Source organism: Danio rerio, chromosome 16 (genome assembly GCF_049306965.1).
Source record: "Danio rerio strain Tuebingen ecotype United States chromosome 16, GRCz12tu, whole genome shotgun sequence".
NCBI classification, from domain to species: Eukaryota; Metazoa; Chordata; class Actinopteri; order Cypriniformes; family Danionidae; genus Danio; species Danio rerio.
Window position 1 is genome coordinate 38,329,905 of NC_133191.1, and position 20,606 is coordinate 38,350,510.

The following is a 20,606-nucleotide window of genomic DNA, read 5'->3' on the forward strand; positions in this document are numbered from 1 at the left end:
ACACTCTTTATTTAAAACATTGGAGATGCTTAAAACAAGCTTAAAAATGTGTAAAAACATTACATTTCAATCATTCAAAATATTTTATTTTAAGAAAAAAAAAACATTGAAAATGACAAAGCACATTAACATACATGTACAAAACTAATTTAAGTGTCTGACCTGCATATTGTTGAGAAAAAAAAAAACCAATTGTACTAAGTACTACTGACATTAAACCAGACACAATTACAAAATATTCCATTCTTTAAAACATTAATAATGCTTAAAGCATTTAAGGAAAATGTGTGAAAATTACATTAAGCAATAAAATCAACACATTAAAAATAAATAAATCACACAAAGCACTAGAACATACATGTACAATAAAAATTTAAACTTCTGAATTGCATATTGTTGGAAAAATAAATATTTGTAACTATTAGCCGACTCAGAAACAACCCAACTTTAAAATATTACTAGTTCTGGTGTCAAATGCTCAACAAGGTCTGAATTCACATGTTCAAATGCAATTCATCTTTATTTCTATTGCACTTTTACAATGTAGATCAATGATGTCAAAGCAGCTTAACATAGAAGTTCTTATAAATTGAAGCTGCTTCAGTCCAGTTTTCAGAATTGAAGCAGTAAATGTCACTGCTGAAAGTCCAAACACTGAAGAGCAAATCCACCGATCCACCAATCGTAGCCAAGTGATCCAGTGGCGACAGTGGCAAGGAACAAACTTCACCAACTGACGAAAGTGTAGAATAAAAGCCCTTGAGAGATACCAGGCTCAGTTGGGCACGACCAGTTCTCCTCTAGCCAAACTTGTGCAAGGCCGCAGTCTAGGCACCAGAGGCTTGAAAGTTCACCAGCGGGTGGTCAGGCTGGCCCATTGGATCAATGCGGAAACTCATTGATCACGTGTGTCTTTTAGGATTCACTCCTCCATGACCACCACAGCATCTGGTCAGGATTTGGCCCAGTCCAGGATTATGAAGAACTCTGGATAAGGACAAACAGACTAACATAAGCATAGAAGAAGCTTGTTTAAAAAAAATAAATCATATACTGGTTAATTATTTTGAAGCATGGCAGCTGGGTTGGGGTAGTTTTCAGCTGGTACTGAGCAACTGGCTCCTGCTCATAACCTGCTCACTACCATGTTTAAAAGATAACTAACCAGAATGTCCTGTTTATTTTTTTCCCTAACAAGGTTTTACAAAAACATTGTAGCATTTGTGATGGGTTGATTCACTGCAGGACAGATTAGACTATTTGTTTTATGTATTCCTAATAAACTAAAACTGACTGAATACTGATACAATTATTGAGAGTGTCTCGCCTAATCCAAGTTCTCAGTTAGCTGGTGAAAGAAGGATAACTCACTGTTGTTCATGGTTGTCATTCTCTTCACTACTTCTCCTGCTATCTTCTGGCTCACTCTGGTTGTTGCTGTGCATTTTGTTTCATCCTCTGGAATTATTTATACAAAAAATTGTATTATTTTATTTATTACAAAATATTTAGGCAACATGAAATGGGGAAAAAGACATTTAATACATAGACAAATGCATGTATCCCAATACTAATTATTGTATTTTGAAATGTCTGACCCATGACAGACCTCAATCTGCTCAAAAATATTATAAACAAAGATGAAAAAAACCTACTAAATGGTTTAATAAAAAAGGGAAAACGATTTTTTTATTTAGCTAGCAACTAAACATGTGACACATTTTGTATTAAAAGTAACGTTAATATATTGAGAAACAAATAGATGTACAGTACTTACTGTTGTATGAGGTCCAGTTTGCACAGGCAGGCTCCCAGTATTCTATATTGAGACCATAAAAAAGCCAAAAATACAGATAAGAATACCATGCTACAATCCACAACCTCCACACAACTTTTTTTTATTTGTTTACCTTGGTTGCTTACTGGTCTTGCTTATTTTTTAAGCATAAGGCTGTGCTGATCAAGATGTTCCTCCGAAATGCTGTTTGTTTCTTCAGACAAAACCTGCTGCTGTGCCAGTGCCATATCTAAACAGAAAAAAATATAATGGTAACAATTATGTTAAACCAAATGTCAAGAGTTGTGATAAAAAAATAATTAGCAAACAATAAATAGCAAAAAGGTGGTTATTAGCAAAATGCATAGAGATAAAATTGGTTTTATATTAGCAGATTCAGACTTCCCCCTTAATAATTTAATTTCATAAAAGTATTATTTGCAAACTCTAAATAGCGAAATCATTTTAGCAGCTAATGACTATCAAAGTACAACATGCTCACGGTCAAATAAACAGTGTTAATGTTGATTTCAAGTCATACTGGCATGCTAATTCTGATCGAATATTCAAAGTAACATGGTAAACAGTATAGAGTCTTCTAAATGAACGAATGTGCGAATATAAAACCAACTTTACCTCTATGCATATTGTAACGTTATAGATTTACGTTAACGTTCTTATAGGTTACGTCGCGATGTTATTTTCTCAAGCTAACGTTAAGTTACTCTAAACCAGAGAAAAATAAGTTCACAACATCTAATATATATAGTATAAATCAATATAAGTTAAACGTTGCACGTTAAAATGAGTTTGAGTCCAATTCAGTATAAACTTAGCTCAGTTTAGCTAACAGTTAACATTACCATTTTAAGATCGCTTCAGCCAATGTTGCCGAGCAAACAAATGCCAATAGAGGTGCTCAAATCAATGTCGAGTGTTGTCAGCACAGACAGACGCGCTTTTACCTGGATTATTTGTTGGTCTTTCATTCATATTCTTCTGGGGGAAAACACTCTCTGCCGGACCGTTGTCTCGTGCTAAGTGTCCTCCAAAACTGTCTGCATACCTCTGGTTCCCTCCTAAACCAAAACACGCTGCAACACCGGTTCCTATGTAAATAAATAAAAAGATATGACGAGAACAATGGCTAATAGTCATAAACAGTCTTATTTAAAGTAATAGTAGTGTTAATGTAATAAATTAAATAAAGGTAACATCTTAATAGATGATATATTTCTCAAATGGGCGAAATAACGCCAAGCCAGAGAAAATAATAATAGCCAACTTTATACTTTACTTTGTTCTATTCTCGTCCACAAAACATTCTGTAAAATGAAACACTGCCTCAGCTTACCAGAGTAAAGTTTGTTAAATCCAGTATGTTCTTCAGGCACACTAATAAATTGTCCTCCAGAATTGCTCCAGGGTCCTCAGGCAAAATGTGGTGCAGAGTAGTCGAATCGCCGCAAGGTGGCGTTGAAGCAGTTGTGGAAAATACAGTATAATACACGAATTTTTACAAATACAGTACATCGCTGTATATGTTGTTCGACGTCACACTAAATTCCCATAATGCAACGGTAAATACAGTTATTTACCGTAAAAGGAATTTGCAGTATTATACTGGGTGAAATACAGTAAATAACTGTGTAATTTACAGAAATGTCTAACAGTGTACACTGTCCAATTTGACCATATGGAAAAACACATTATTTTTGGTTATGATATTGTTACTATTTATGCTAAATCAATTTTGACAAATACCAAAGAAGGTCCGCACTCAATAATGTACTAAATAAATCCCAGTAGAAAAGAAATACACAAATGTTTCAGCTGCAAGCCTTCGTCAATGCAATGATTCTTTAACTCTTGATGCCATTTTAGGTGTCAGTTGAGTTACACAATTCAATTCTTGATTAAAATTAAAGTCCTATACATAAATGTATTAATTATTAAAAGACTTAATAATAATAATAATAATAATAATAATAATAATAATAATAATAATAATAATAGTAAAATATAATATATAATATATAAAATAAAATATAAAAATATTTTAAAAAATAAAATAAAATAAAATAAAATAAAATAAAATAAATAAATAAATAAATAAATAAATAAATAAATAAATAAATAAATAAATAAATAAATAAATAAATAAATAAATAACCAAAACAAAATAAAAAATTTTGATGACAGTCAATAATATTTGACTAGATATTTTTCAAAAACACTTCTATACAGCTTAAAGTGACATTTAAAGGCTTAACTAGGTTTATTAGGTTAACTACGCAGGCTAGGGTAATTAGGCAAGTTATGAAGTGGCTTGTTCTGTAGACTATCTTATAAAAAAAAAATTAAAAAGCTTAAAGGGGCTAATCATTTTGTCCCTAAAATGTTTTTTTTTTTTTAATTAAAAACTAAAATTAAAATAAGACTTTCTCCGGAAGAAAAAAATATTAGACATACTGGGAAAATGTATTTGCTCAGTTAAACCTCGTTTGGGAAAAAAAAAAAAAAAAAAAAAAAAAAAAAAAACTTCAAAGGGGGCTAACAATTCTGACTTTAACTGTGTGTGTTTCATAAATATTTATTTAGCAAATATTTATATTTGGCCACTTTATGTACACTTTGAAATGTATTTGAATATTTCTGTATAATTCAATCATCATACAGCACATCGACCAGTCATTCCTATGATAAAAATCTTCGTAAAACTGACCTAAAATTGTAATGAAGTGTGACAGGGTCTACAGAAAGAAAAGGGGAAAAACCCTGCCGCTCAGAGTTTTCATACAAGACGGAAACTAGATCTTTTCATCATCAAAGAAACAATATAACAGTGTCCCGCTGAGCTAAAAGCCAGAAGCCAGAGTACAGACTGAAACAAGGATGAAAGGTGAATTTGGTGACTTTGATATCCATATTATGTGCTTACAGAAATATCAGGAAGATCTTTATGCATCTGGACTTGCATAGGAAGATATGCTTAAGAAAACTGTACTGTAAATGAGAATAATGTAAATCGCCACTGAAATAGTTTTAACGAAAGTTACAATAAACCAGTGGCTGAATGAACTGGGTTTTTGTCAATGGCTAAGCACATGCTGGAAATATAATTATATTGCATTAAACAAATATATTTAATTATATTTACTGTAATTGAATAAACAACACAATCAATCAAACAATCTTTAACCTTTGGTAATCACATTAATATGTATTTATATCAGCCTTTTATAATATGTATTTAAATAATAAGTAATATACTTTATTGCAAATAAATAGCACATTAATATATATTTTTTAATTTAAGTCAAGCATCAGTTATGATTATTCACCAGTTATATATAATATTAGTTACATACATAAAGCATTCCAATGTACAAACAGATTAAATAATCATATTGATTAACACCAATTGTGAATCATAATAATAATGCAATAAATAAATAAATAAATAAATATACATGAATTAATAAGTTAAATAACTTCTATAAAATATATTCTCTATTAGACATAGTTATGTTACTAAGATATGCATTACTGGTTTATGCTTATCAAAATTCTTACATATTTATTCATTCATTCATTACTAACTGCTAATCAACGGCTAATTAACTGTAAATAACTGCTATAAAATATATTCTCAATTAGACATTGTTATATTACTAAGATATGCATTATGCTTATCAAAATTCTTACATATTTATTCACACTGGCTCAAAATACACATAGATCACAAATTGACATCAATGAAGAGGCTGATATGAAGCAAAGGTTTGTACATCTGACTCACACATGCTTTAAAGACATCTAAAGTGTGTTACTCACAACAGGGGTAGTTCAGCAGGAGGATGTCGTCCACTGCAATGTAGCCCTTGCGGTCCACAGTCGCCTCCAGCAGAATCTGAGGACACAAAACAGGAAAACATGACCTATACTGAATATTTTTGGACAATAAAATCCAAGCAGTTTTGGTAATTTTATCAGAAAATCATACACTTAAAGGAACAGTTCACCCAAAGCTGAAAGTTATGTCACCATTCACTGTATTCTTCACTTGATTTACTGATTTACTGTACTCACACCTTCACCTGTTCCTAACCTGTTTGAGTTGAAGACACGGGTTAGAAGCCTGTAACCATTGACTTCCACAGTATTTGTTTTTCCAACTATGAAAGTCGGTTTCCAACATTTTTTTAAATATCTTGTTTTATCAACAGAAAAACTTGATGGACAGTAAATGAGAAGTAAATTTTAATTTAGACTAAACTACCCCATTTTTGAGTGGTTAGATTAATGGAGACTGAGATAATACTTAATTTAAGATACATTTGATAAAATCAAATTTTATTAAAATCATTGTATTTTCATTTTAAATTTTTTATATTATATATTTATATTTTATATTATTATTAAACACAGGTTCAGCAAAAAAATAAAAAATCTGTCATTATTTACTCACCCTCTACTTTTGTTTTTCTTATTTTTAACACATATTTACACAAAATACAAAAAAAAAAAAAAAATATATATATATATATATATATATATATATATATATATATATATATATATATATATATATATATTAAAGAATGTAATAAAGCAGTAGCCATGGACTTCCATAGCATTTTTTATATATTTGTATTATGTCTCAATAGCTACGTTTCCATCCACCAATTTTTTGCACATTTTGGATATGTGCATAAAAAAATGCATTTTAAAAGATGTGCATAAATTTAGAAAATGCAAATAAAAAACATATGCGCATAACTGAATAGATAAACTTTTTATACAATATAAAAAGATGCACATAGACTATGACAGAAACACTTTTACCGAAAAAATTCCAGTATGCACATTAAAAGTCATGTGATTTTGTTATAAGACATCATCTGGTGATATATGTGTGAAGGGACAAACCAGCAGGCTGAGCACACTTTAAAGCAGCTAAAATGTTGTTTTGGTCATTCTAAAATGCCTTAAGCATTTTAGTATTTGTGTTATTATATTATTACCTCCAGAATCAAGAAAGTCTGTGTTCTGCGTCTCACGCCTTCAAATGCCACCACATATTCAGAAATGAAGAAAAAATTCATGCAGCTTCTCCTACCACAGCAAATTCCATTTTTACTGTTGATAGTTGGTGCCAGTTAATCAGGAAGTGACAATTTTGTTCTCTTTGTCTTACTTTGCACATCTTTTATGCAATAATCCAGTTTTGCTTATAAAGTTAATTCACATTTTTGGATGGAAACATACCTACTGGAATCTAACAATACAACATTTCTTCTTGTGTGAAATAAATAAAATTTTGTTTTTCACTTTTTTATTGTATTTTTAGTTTTATGTTGCTGTAAAGCTCTTTTTGACAGTCTTGTGGCTGTTATATTAGTTGTAACACTGTAAACTGTAACATCATCTTGCCTTTTACTACAAATATGCAATTTTTTTTGCACACAAGTAGCATAGTAAACAATGTAAACAACAGGTCTTCGGCAGAAACAGTGACATAAACAAACGAATAACCATCCATAATGCAACACTATATTGTGTTATTGGACTAAATGTGCTCTTAGAATGTTGTTCTGAGGATTCTTACCATTCAAAATAAACCGTGATGTACAGCAATGAATGCGTGTGTCTCTTGTTATTACAATGATAATCATGTACTCCATATACATATACTGTACAATACTGTATAAGCGTGTTCTGTACGACTTGCACAAATTCAGCAAATATAATTATATATTTGCTAAATAAATAAAACAGTAAATTTAGCCATATTGCGCAAGACAGCACACCACACACCAGCTGATTGGTGGAGAGGAGTGATGAAGCCAATTATGACATGGGGATAGTTGGGAGGCTATGAGGCCAGTGGGCAAATTTGGCCAGGATGCTGGGGTTAAACCCCTAATCTACATCCTGGGATTTTTAACAACCACAGAGAGTCAGGACCTCAGTTTAACAACTCATAGAAAATACGGCGCTCACTGAGCAGTTTAGAGTCCCCTTCACTATACTGGGGCATTAGGACCCACACAGATCACATGTTGAGTGTCTCTGCTGGCCTCACAAACATCACTTCCAGAGGCAACCTAGCTTTCCCATGTGGTCTCCCATCCAGGTACTGACTGGGCACAGCCCTGCTTAGTTTCAGTGGACGACCATGTGAGAGTTGCAGTGAGCTAGCTGCCGGCTGCCTTTATTAAGCTTTATAAGCTTCCCATTGAAAAACAACTAGTTGCAATGGCTGCTTGAGGGTTGTAGCATTAGACAGATGTTTAGTTTGTCAAGATTACTTGTGTTCTTTTTAATGTAATCTATTCGTAGACACTGGCATGTAAAAAAAAATTATGTTATTTAAATAAACTAGAAACTTGAAATTGAAAACCTTTTAATGAACTATCCCTTTAAGAAACTATATATTGTAAATGTTTAGATATTAAATATTGTTACATTTTAAAAGAGTTAATTTATAAAATGCAGCATAAATACATAATCCGATTTAATGACAGACGTCTTGTTTACTCCTCAAAGCTGAGTGTTAACACCATCACCATGTTTACAAAAAAAAGCAGCTCAAAAGATTGACTGCTCTGTTTTTTTAATTACTGTCAGACACTTTGTGCATTGTGCTTCATTAAGCGTACATTAATGAAATAATGAGAGAAAGCAAGAACAAGAGCATCAACTAAACAAACTCAAAGCACATCATTCATCTCTTTGTCATTCGGCGTCTTTTCCTTGAGTTCTTTTTATAGAGTTTTGACAAACAGAAAAAATCAGATGCCAGAGCAACAACAGAGAATGAGAAAAGAGAGAAAATAGATGCCAACTTTACTAAGGGCCCCTGAGGCCTACAGGAAATAATGGCTTCATCAGGATCCTGCGTTCATTGTGACACATGGCTCTCATTCTGCATGCTGCACACACACAGACGCGCACACTATCAAAGACACACAGTCTCATAATGCGAGTGTAAGGGCCACGAGTCCCCGGGGACCTGAAGAGAAGCTCCACGCTCGCCAAAGGCTACGGGCAAAGGACGTTCGCTCCAGTGTAATGAAATCAAATCAATATTGTGCGAACGACAGTGATGAGATGTTATTACACATTGAGAGCGTGTTTGCTCTTTCAACAGTAGTCAGTCTGCTCAGCTGCCCACGCTTGAGGTTATTGTTTCAAATAAAAGAAACTATTTTTGTTTACCATCGAGTAACCAAGCACAATCATGGTTTTGACTGAATGTTGGGTTTTCCATCATAAAATGGCCTTTTTTACTTTAGAAACTTGCTTAAAAAGTAGTGCAGTAATTTATTGTATTAATAACAGAGATATAATGATTCTTAACAAAAGGTACATTGAATTTCTAAAGATGATTGAATTTGCTTTTATCAAATAGTTATTCCTTTAATTGTTTTAAAGGGCAACTACGATGAAAATCAACTTTTGTAAGTTGTTTGGACACTGTCTGTATGTATAGTGTGTCCACAGTCGTATTGGAGTGATTTAAACCCAACAAGTCTCTTTTTAAAAGTTCCCTGATGTTAAATTAGGACCCAAATCCCACTGATTTTGAGGCCCACCGCAACATGAGGTAGGAGTGCGGTTTTCCCCGCCCATTAAATTGATTGAAAGGCATCATGTTTCTATAATAACATGTATACAGATGTCCACACAATTTTTTTGCAAATAAACTGGGATTAAAATATTTGTTACAACTCTCTGTGATTTTTATAAGTTTTCAAAAGTTTTTAAAACAGAGAAATTTTGTAATAAAGACAGTAAAATCGCTATGTAATTCTTAATCATTATAATCACCATGGTCACATGCTGTCAGCAAACGCTGATGTGTGTGTTTGTGTGTACTGCAAACGGTATTTGTGTGTGACTCATCATTTCAGAAAGGCTTGAATTTAAACTCCACCACTAATAGAACAAATACATCTATAAATCTCTGTCACTGTGCTGTTTATCTGATGTAACGCATGATGTGAAGCAGACACACATGAGGGAACGGTGAGCAGGGAGAAGTAGCTCATTTGCATTTAAAACCACAGGCTACAAAAACAGCAACAATGTACTCAGACACCAAAATATATGTAATATTCTGGATAAAAATATTCTGGAGACTATAATAAATTATCTGATAGGTATTTTGAGCTGAAACTTAACAGACACATTCTGGAGACACCAAGGGCTTATCTTATATCTTGTAAAAGGGGTAAAACGAGTGCCCTTTAATAATGAGACAATAACTCAATAGCTACCAGCAGCTATCTGTGTCATAAATATCTGCACACCACTGTAAGAATAATGTTAAATCTGGCAAGGTGCAATATATTAATTTTAAATGGCTCACATTACCAGATAATCTGTGCAGAGAATCGAAACCGGTGAACCAGAGAATACGCAGTGTAAAACATTTGCTGGAATAGCTGGCGGTTAATTCCACAGTGGCGACCCCTGATAAATAAGGGACTAAGCCAAAGAAAAATGAATGAATTTTTTAATGTTATTAAAAAAAATTTTGTTTAAACAAATACTTTTTTTTGTGAAACATTCTGAATTCCTTGATGAACGTATGACTTATTTGAAGTATTCAAACATTACGAACAACTTTAGCATCACTTCCAATCAATGTCATTCATTTGTTTTTCTTTTCGCTTAGGCCCTTTATTAATCTGGGATTGCCACAGCGGAATGAACCGCCAGCTTATCCAGCATATGTTTTACGAAGCAGATGCTTTTCCAGCCGCAACCCATTATTGGGAAACATCCGTACACACTCATTCAAACACCTACACTACGGTCAATTTAGCTAACACAATTCACTTATGTCTCTGGACTTATGAAGGAAACCGAAGCACCCAGAAGAAACCCATGCCAACACAGGGAGAACATGCAAACTCCACACAGAAATGCCAACTGACCCAGTCGAGGCTTGAATCAGCAACCCTCTTGCTGTGAAGCGATTGTGCTACCCACTGCGCCACCAAGAGGTCCTCCAATCAACGTATCCTTGCTAAATAAACCTTATATTTTTCTAAAACAAAACTTACTATCCCCAAACTATTGATTGATGTACACACAAATCCACATAAGTCAGAATAACCTGACTCATCAAAATCTGGAGGAAATATCCGGGAGTGGTGCTATCACTGAAAGTGGATTTGTACAGTATGTGTTGCGGTCCAACAGCACACGGTTGACGGCAGTATCTCTCAGAGCTGTCACGGCACCAGCACTTCATTCCACATTCAATTTCACCATCACCTGGTCAGCAGAACATTCCAGTCCGTCAGACGCCTCTTATTTCATCCTGCAAGAGCATGATTTCACCCTCCTAACCCTGCCTTGACCTCCACCGGCGCCGACATACGTGAAGATGGATGCGAAGTCTCTGATTGGGATCTAAAAAACACGACGTGCTTGGCGGTAAGAGAGGAGGAAAGTGACTCCAGACAGCAAAATATACAGCCAGCAATGGCTCGGGCTCTGTAACCCAGCTTTAATCTCATGTTGGAAAATGACTGCCGTATAACCACAATAAACTAACACCAGACCTGTAGGATGATGCAACTGGAGATTACTCAGAGATGTTTTGTACTATCCTTCAACATGTCATGGCTGTACTGTTCCTGGTGTCTCAACTTTTGTTTATTAATTTTTAATTAATTTATTTCTGGTTGGTTTAATATAAGCTCTACTGTATATTACTGTTGTTAGAAATTTCTAGTACATGTATAGTTTATTGCAGTGGTTCCCAACCTTTTTTTGCCTGTGACCCCCTTTTCCCCTGGAAAATATTTTAAGGCCCCCCTCCACATTTAATTATATTATCGCTCATATAAGTTTGCAGTAGGTATGAGAAAAAAAAAAGCAAAAAACAAAAGCATTGTTTTCAAAAAAACTTAATGTTTATTACTATATCTAGATAAGTTTATCCACAAATAATAGCCTAATGTAAAATATAAAAGCAAAATATCAGTATCAATATATGTATTGGGTACACCTTGCTGGAAATGACTTGTCTGTAAAATGTCTTATTAATTTGGACAGCCTCATGCATTCGTTAGCAAGAACTTTTGTTCAGATAATGCACTGTAACTGGGCCAAGGACTGTTTGCTTCGAGAAAATGGAATAAAACCATAGTTCAAGTAACCATATTAGTATTTCCAGCATATTGTGTTTCCCCGAAATGTAAAAAAAATAAAATAAAAATAAAAACCCAAAAATGTTTGGAGCTTCCTCCATTATGCTCATTACTATAAGTTGACTGTTCTCCTAATTGTTCACTACTTAAAAAAAAATAAATAAAAAATTATGACATGACCATTTTTGTTTCACAACTCTCTGTATTCCTGTGTTTGAATGTCTTCATTATATTTTTTGGGGTGTTCATACAATTTCAAAACAATAAAAATGTAATAGAAGAATAAAAAGCATATCATGACTATTGATGCTCTCATGTCATCAGTAGAGAAAAACAAAACAAAAGAATTTTACGTCTACAGAGACGCTCTTAAAATCGCTATTAAAATCTCTAGCTGTATCACATTTATTCTAATCAGTGGCAACTTCAGTCGTGGAGAATAAACAGCGTGTGTAAGAACCAGCTTTGATTTATGATGGGTATATATAAAATGAGTGAGAATGCTTTCAGTCCCAAATTTATGGCATGAATGGATTATTGGATCAAATTAACAGAGGTATGAGAGCGCTTTAATTAATAAGAGAGAAGCATGAGTAGAAGTCAAATCAATGTAGGAAAATCAAGTTTCTCAATCAATTTAGCCTTTTATTTATCTATCACATTTTGACATCTGCAGTGACCAAAACATGTAATTTCTTAATTACTTAATTCCAGTATGAAGACTTCAGGTTGTAATTACTAATCATTGCCTATTTAAATTTTTTAATACAACTGAAAGTATATTCTATAAACAAGACGCACCAGCTGAAAAGGTTAAAATGCATAAAGTCAAATCCTGGGGTTGATGAGAGGACGAACAAGAGGAGCTCAGACAGAGAGAGAGAGAAGGAAGATGTGAAGGACCGCAATCAAGAAGGACAGACACAAACAAACCAGACTCTTTAACAAGGACAAGCTCGCCTCGGAATTATGCAGAACTGACCAGCCTATCAAGGTTTGTCTGATTAGCTCAGTCCAATTGGCCCCTGCTGGTGGATGTTGTGACTACAACATCTAGAACCTGAAAAGAATGTTTCTTTATTAACAGCTATTCAAAAAATTCTGCTTGGATTTGTTTCCCAAACACATTAGTTGCTCAGTATTATTAAATACTATAGAAGTCAATAGATGCTGCTTTCCGGCATTTGTCAGAAAATCTTCCTTTATGTTCAACAGAAGAACGCAGCTCAAATAATTTTGGAGCAAGTAGAGGGTGAGTAAAGCCTTATTCAGACTACGAGCGACTCTCAGCGGCAAAGCGACAAGCGAGCGTTCATTTCAATGGAGAGTGAGTGACTTCCGGCGACCTCCATCTATGCGAGCTAAAGAGACCATTTGCGACCGGGTGGGCAGATCGTGTGACGCGACAAAGTTGAGAACCCTGCAACATTTATGCAAATAAAGAGCGACTCTCTTGAGCGACAGCCACTAGGAGCACCAGTAGAGCTCAAGTGATCCTTTCTCTGCACACTCAGAGGCCGATTGTTTTTGCGTGCTATACCTAGACAGACCGACATTTGCAGCAGATCATCACCCAGAGTGGCAGGCAGCTACAAAGTTGCTAATATTGTAAATGTGGCAAAAAGAAGACAAGACTCACCTTTTTTGGAGAACTATCCCTAAGAGCTATCCCTTTATCTTTAAGTGATTTACAATTCTAGACTATAGCAAGTATTTGCAAATGTAGAATATAGAACTATAGTACAACTTGTGTAAAAAATTACACAATAAAAATGATTGGAAGTACAGCTGTGGTAAGAATCATAGCTTTTTGTTAATATGTCATGTGAATATAATTATATCAGGCTTTTGGGCACAATCAGCAAGATAATATTCAGCGGACTGAATATAATAATTTTTGAGGCATAGATTGAGCTTTAGAAATTCTGGGTCCATTACACAGTTTCTGCGGATTTGTTGACTGTACAGGTACAGCCATGATCCAAACCTCTTCCTCCAGCACATCCCTATACAAGCTCATTGGAAATATGTGCCTCAGCCTACATTTTTTTTTGTGTTAAAATGTAAAATACATTGCTCCGGGTACATTTCGATGCACATTTCAGATGACAAATGAACTAGATGGCGCTGTCTCAGTTTTGCAAATTTAAAATGCTTTACTGTATAGTGGCGACGCAGTGGCGTAGTAGGTAGTTCTGTCGACTCACAGGAAGAAGGTTGCTTGTTCGAGCCTTGGCTGGGTCAGTTGGACTTTCTGTGTGGAATTTACATGTTCTTCCTGCGTTTGCGTGGGTTTACTCCGGGTGCGCCGGTTTCCCCCACAGTCCAAAAACATGTGGTACAGGTGAATTGGGTAGGCTAATTTGTCCGTAGTGTATGAATGTGAATGAGTTTGTATGGATGTTTCCCAGAGATGGGTTGAGGATTTGAGCATTGATCTGTTCTGGTCCAGCTTATGTTTTCTTTTTTAATATTAAGATTTTTGTTGAAATCTGTAAAAGGCTACCACTATTGACCCTAATCGTTGGTAAAATAACCAGCACTTTAGCAAAGCCTGATATTTTCCTACAGGTTTGACACTAAACTGTCTGATGCCAGTTTTACTGAATAAACACTGCCTTTTCTGTTATTAAGGTTTCTGTTAATGACAAGTGGATCAAATACATTGACCACAATGAGCCAGGCTTTACAAACTATTCAAAGCACTGAAAGTATTGCCCTCGTAAGAATAAACTCAGTCTAAAGGATGAGAGAACAAAAACTCATTGTGAGAATAATTTTACAAAGCGGCGCACGTCGTGTCTGCGCAGCTGCTGAATAGATAAAGCACTGGTGACACACTGTGCAGCCCTCCGGTATCTGCAGACACTTCCAAACCATAGCAGCACAAAGGGAAGAAATTAGTGCGTTAGGGATCTGTCCAACGGTAAGTACAATGTCAGGTAAGCCTACTTTGTGTGTGAAGAGCAGGTACTAACCCTCTCTACTCCAGTGTTGCTAATGCAATCTGCTGATCTAACAGACACAGTGAAACATGATTTAGAAACAACAATGAACTCCTTGTTGGAGGTTAAAAATTACTCAATTTCATGCAAAACTAAATGTATTTATCCACCGTTTGTTTATATTAACAGGAACAAATAGTCATGGACAAAGTTTTTTGTGCCGCTACTCGCAGTTTAAATTGTGAATGAATAGTGGATGATTGACAGGTGTTGCGAAAGGAAGCACTGAACTTAACATGAATTCAAGCACTTGAATATTCATCTGCACTTCACATTAAACTATAGAATTGCTTCAGAATATTTGGAATATAGTACGCATACATGACAACTTTCTAGTGCCTTATAATATAATTCCTTGGCTTAGAAATTACACAGAATATAGTGCACGTGCAAGATCGGATTTGGACCGGTATGTGCTGGCCGATACCTGATTCAGCAAAAATATGCGATATTGAACCAATATCCAATCCAGGTATTGGAATCGATGCATCCCTAATTTTTTGGTAAACGACTCCTATATCAGAAGTGATCTTCTACTGCTGCAAGGTTGAATCAAAGTTGAATTTTCTTCGGCAAACCTCAGTTGTACCAAGTGGATATTTGAGTTACTGTTGAGTCACTAATAGTTAATTTCCCCCAAAAATGTTAGGCAGCAAGTTAAAGTACATCATTGCAATGGAAATTAACTCATGTCTAACTTGAGCAAAGATAACAAGCACTTAATGAAAACGTCTGCGGTTCGACATGTTTTCATTCAACAGATTAAAACAAGACCATTAAAACAAAGAAACTCCAAAGCACAAAATGAAGTGCACTCTATCATATCAGCTCATGCAATGAATTCATCCTAGCGGAATGCATTTGATTCATCTACATTACTATTATTAATAGATCTGACCTTATGTCTTCTTATGTCTTACATTTCTTGCTTCTACCCACCTTCCATTTCTATTATTTACACTCTCGTGCCTTTTCTTAAGAATGTGTCAAGTTCGATTACTCTTTCATAGCTTCAGCTTTGTTGTGCAACGTGGCGGAGAGAGGAATACACAGACACAGATTTGTTGATGTGATGTGAATTTAATTGGAAGCTTGCGAGAGACAGAAGTGAGAGAGAGAGATATACAGAAGGAAAGGCGCGGATGGGCTGAAGCGAGATTCTTTTTGGCAGCCCTGGCAGGCCCGATAACATCTTTAATATTTGATAACAAGTTCCCACTATCTATTACACCTTCACCAATAACAGCAGAAATATATGAGCGAGCATGGCAGACGGGGGAGATTTCAACTCGAATATTTCAAACTCAAGGTGATTCCTCCACGTCTCCATTCCGTTCTTCCACCCGATCTCTCGCCGCCTCCTCGTATTCAATTGTCCTTCATTCCATCTAGTTTCACTCTGTTCAGACACAGTGGACAGGAGAAAATGTGCTATCATATTGTCACAGAAACATAGAGGTCCATCATATGGTGAGATACAGACTGCTGTCTCGTTTCAAAGCCCACGCGGTGCATTATAACCAGGGGTGTTGCTAGACTCCATTTACTGGGGCAGGTGAATGCTTTGAAATACGATTTACATCATATGCAATTGTATTTATTAAGAGGGGTAATCTCAGAATAAAGATTAAAGATGTTATTCTCTATGAGCAACCATACCAACACCGGTAAAAACAATGTAGTTTAATCAAAAAGCAAACTGACGCATGTGCACAGAAAACTATACTTGCGCACCCCTTGAATTGCTTTTGCATGCGCTGCTCCTGCTCTGCTCCCGGTGTGAGACCCGGTTGTGAACATGAATGCTAAAAAAGTACAAGCTGCTCATGCGTTGTAAACAACCCAGGCTCATTTTGATTGATACACATGTTTGGAGAGTGACAAATACGACACAGGAGTTTTTTTTTTTTTTTCCTCGAGTCCACTAGAGGCTGCTGTGTATGCTTTTTGAGATCTCAAATGGTCTTCTAACATAAATCCACCAGAGGTCGCTGTCGACTGACTGAATGACTGACTGACTGACTGAATGACCGATCGACTGACCCACCCTCATCCTTCTCTAAACCCAACCAATAGCTTTTTCAAAAGCACCGAATGAAACCCCCAACCACCTCCATAAAAAATCTATCAAAAAAGTAAAGCCCTCATCTGATTTTTACCATGTTTTCAGATTTTACCATATATACCTCACCCAGGGGCGCCCCCAAGGGGTGGCCAGCCACCCCTCGGTAAACTCTGGCCACCCCTGTGGCCACCCCTTTGGCCACCCCAATATAATTTTGCTGTTGACATCATGTACTTATAAATCCACAACGTTTAAATAAATAAAATGCAGCCACTAAATTATTGTTGGTGTTATTGACGTAGCTGATTCATTGTCTCTCCCCCTTAGTGCTGGTTCAATGCTGGTGAAAGCAAACTGACGCATGCGCGCAGAAAACCATTCCCGCGCGCCTCACGCACTCCTGTGTGAATCCTGGTTGGTTGTTTGCATGCACGCCGACAAAATACTCGCCGCTCATGCGCCGTGAAACGGAGTAACAGCCTTTTGTGCAGAGGTGAAAGTCGACTAAAGTTTATATAATATGATGATGATGATGATGTTACTTTCACTAAGCATGCCTTTAAAGCAAAAAGGAGGGATAATGAGTCAGGGAGGTAAGACTTCATAACATGATTTCTCAGCCATGATCTGGTCTAAGACCACAGATAATTCTATAATACATTTTTTTGTATTCTTTAGAATTGTCATAATTAATTTTCATGCAAAAGGTTTCTTAAGTGATGTTGGCATATCACTCCAGTTGTTGTTTTCCAGTAATATTTAGGACTGATTTCTGTTATTTATTTAGAAAAATAATTGTATATTAATATTAATTGTATATATTTAGAATAAATATAAATAAATTGTTATATTTATTGAATAACAAATCTAACAATTCAAGGGAGGTGGGGGTGTATAGGGTGGTTCGCCCAGGGTGACATTTAAACTAGAACCGCCACTACCCTTCCCGATCGTCGTTGACAGCACGCACACACCTTCAATAGACAGCAATGGCAATTTAATATTTACCTTAAGGTACAGTTTATCAATAGAAGAAGCTGCATTAATAAAATGGCTCAAAAAGTAATATGGATAAATGATATTATTAGGTATAGTGAGTGTGTATAGTAATGCCTTTTTGGTTCAGTTTGATCATTTGTTTGGGTAATTAATAAACTCATTATTCTTTCATTCATTTTCTTTTCGGCTTAGTCCCTTTATTAATCCAGGGTCCCCACAGTGGAATGAACCGCCAACTTATCCAGCACATTTTTACACAGTGGATACCCTTCCAGCAGCAACCCATCTCTGGGAATAATAAACTCATTAATCTTCATTAATTTTAGACATGGCATATACCATATGATGTACAATAAAAGCACGTAAAAAGTTATTTATACAGTATATATATATATATATATATATATATATATATATATATATATATATATATATATATATATATATGAAAAGTGTTTTTAAACTAAACATAAATTTTTATTTGGTTTGCACATGTACTTCCTGAATTACTTCAAGGAATAAATAGCAATATTTCAAGAAGAATTAATTAAATGAATAAAAACTACATTATTACATTTACCAAAAACAAAAATATAACATTACACTGAATTCATAATTTTTTTTTTGTGTGCCACCCCAAGATTTGGTGCGGCCTCTTCTGGCCACCCCTAAGAAAATTTTCTGGGGGCGCCACTGACCTCACCCTGTTATTTACATGTTTATTTTATTTTTTGGCTTCTGTTTTTATCTTAGCTGCTTTCTGGAACTGTTCTTCACCGGACTCAAACCCCGTCATCGTGGTCAACTCCTCTATACTTCACAAGTTCGCCACCGTACATAGTGAGCAAACTGGACAAACTGGTAACAGCGGGAAAGCCTTCCATAAGGTGGTAAGCGATCAGCTGGTAAAAGTGAAAAGTAACTCCATTATACTGCCCTGTTGCTTTCATTTTAAAGACGAATTGCAATCATATGTACTTCACTACATAATTTTCGAGATCCATAAATATATATATAGAGTAGGGCTACATTTCCAGAATGAGCCTATAGTGGTTGTGAAATCGGCGTAACATTCTTTTATGCAAAGATGTCGGCATGCAGTGAGGTTTGCAAGTCGACAAAACTAAAGTTTTAAAAAAATATGATGGTGATCTTATTTAGACTAAGCATGGCTCCTGATAATTTATTTATTTATTTATTTTTTTTGTATGAAGCAAAAGGAGGGATGATGAGTCAGGGAGGTAAGACTTAATAAACCTAATTCTCACCCATGTGTCAAGTCTACACAACAAATAATTGTATAAAACATTTTTTTTTTGTATTGTACCGAATTGTCTATAGAATTTTATTCAAATGAAATGAACATTTATGCTAAATATTTCTTAAATGATCTTATGAGCATGTCACTTCAGTTGTGTCTACATTGTTTTCCAGTTACATTTAGTTTTGATTTCTGCTATTTATTTAGAATAATAATTGTATAATACTATTATTAATACATATTTATTTATTCATTTATTTATTTATTATTTTTTATTTAATCTTAAATAAATAAATGTAATAATAATACTAATAATAATAATAATAAATCCTTTTTTGTTGTTGTTATTTGTTGTTGTATTGCTTTTGGTGAGCAGTATAGTAATACCTCTAATACCTTTTTAATTTGAATAAATGAGTTTTATTTTATCACAAAGTGGAATTTAAAAAAAACTAAACAAAAAGACATTCTTAATCCAATTCAAAACAACAAGCCACCCTAGTGTTTACTTTAGAGTGCAATTACGACACATTCAACAAAAAGCAGTTAAGAAGCAACCAATGTGGACTTTGCATTGTCTAAATAATCAACCTGTGGGCTTGTTTATCAGAAATCTATTACCAGCTAAATCCATTCATTACGCTTATGAGGAAATAAACATTCATTTGAATGAAACCCTTAATTATGAGGGAGTGGGGGAAGAACAAAAAAAAGAGTCCAACAAACAGGCTATTAGCTCTTCCCAAATAGAATTTCAGTCCGGGTGGCCTTGTTACAAGAACGAGGGATTCATTTCAAGAAAATAATCAGTTTAGCGTTTTCAGCTCTGGCAAAACAAAACGTCATATGGTTTTGCAGATCTCTCAGCACTCAAGTCGCTCTTTAAAAGCAAAGTCCTCATCTTTTCAAGAGAAGTGGACCTCTTCAACAAGAGCAATCACTCACAGATGAGCCAAATACTGTATGCTATTGATGCAAACAATGGATATTTAAACATCATCTAAAAGCCACAATGCCCTTGGAGAACTACTTAGAAAAGAAGTCTTTACTGTTTACTGGCTGAAACACGATGTACAATGTCACAAAGCAGCCCTTAACACTGATATCTCTGCCTTTATTCGTTTTGTATTACTTTATGACGGTAGACAATGTTATTTTTTCCTATTGTGCTTATTTCGCTCTATTTGTTATGTTCTGTGTTGTGGTGATTCACAAGGAAATTGTTGAGCAAGTATGCAGCCATCAAAGCTATAAAGAGGTTTGATCAGACATTGCTACAGTGGCATAAATCTTTAAATCTCTCATCATTCTCATTCTCGAAAATACA

The 20,606-nt window shown here is 34.9% G+C and overlaps 1 protein-coding gene and 2 long non-coding RNA genes across 31 annotated transcripts in view; all 3 read right to left on the reverse strand.

The window, feature by feature from the left end:
* Positions 1–20,606, reverse strand: part of ptprub (protein tyrosine phosphatase receptor type Ub) — a 442,833-nt gene that overhangs the window by 186,159 nt on the left and 236,068 nt on the right. For all 29 annotated transcript variants that reach the window (XM_009292423.5, XM_073924678.1, XM_073924674.1 and 26 more), the window contains 1 exon segment: positions 5,615–5,690. In XM_009292423.5, coding sequence (XP_009290698.2) covers positions 5,615–5,690 — 76 coding nt within the window.
* LOC137487935 (uncharacterized) lies at positions 65–3,746 on the reverse strand. The gene is made up of 6 exons (XR_011006760.2): positions 3,132–3,746; positions 2,743–2,886; positions 1,911–2,027; positions 1,778–1,819; positions 1,372–1,458; positions 65–987 (listed from the first exon to the last, which is right to left on the reverse strand). It is a non-coding gene; the product is annotated as an uncharacterized lncRNA (long non-coding RNA).
* LOC141378240 (uncharacterized) lies at positions 16,872–19,495 on the reverse strand. The gene is made up of 2 exons (XR_012392251.1): positions 18,717–19,495; positions 16,872–17,140 (listed from the first exon to the last, which is right to left on the reverse strand). It is a non-coding gene; the product is annotated as an uncharacterized lncRNA (long non-coding RNA).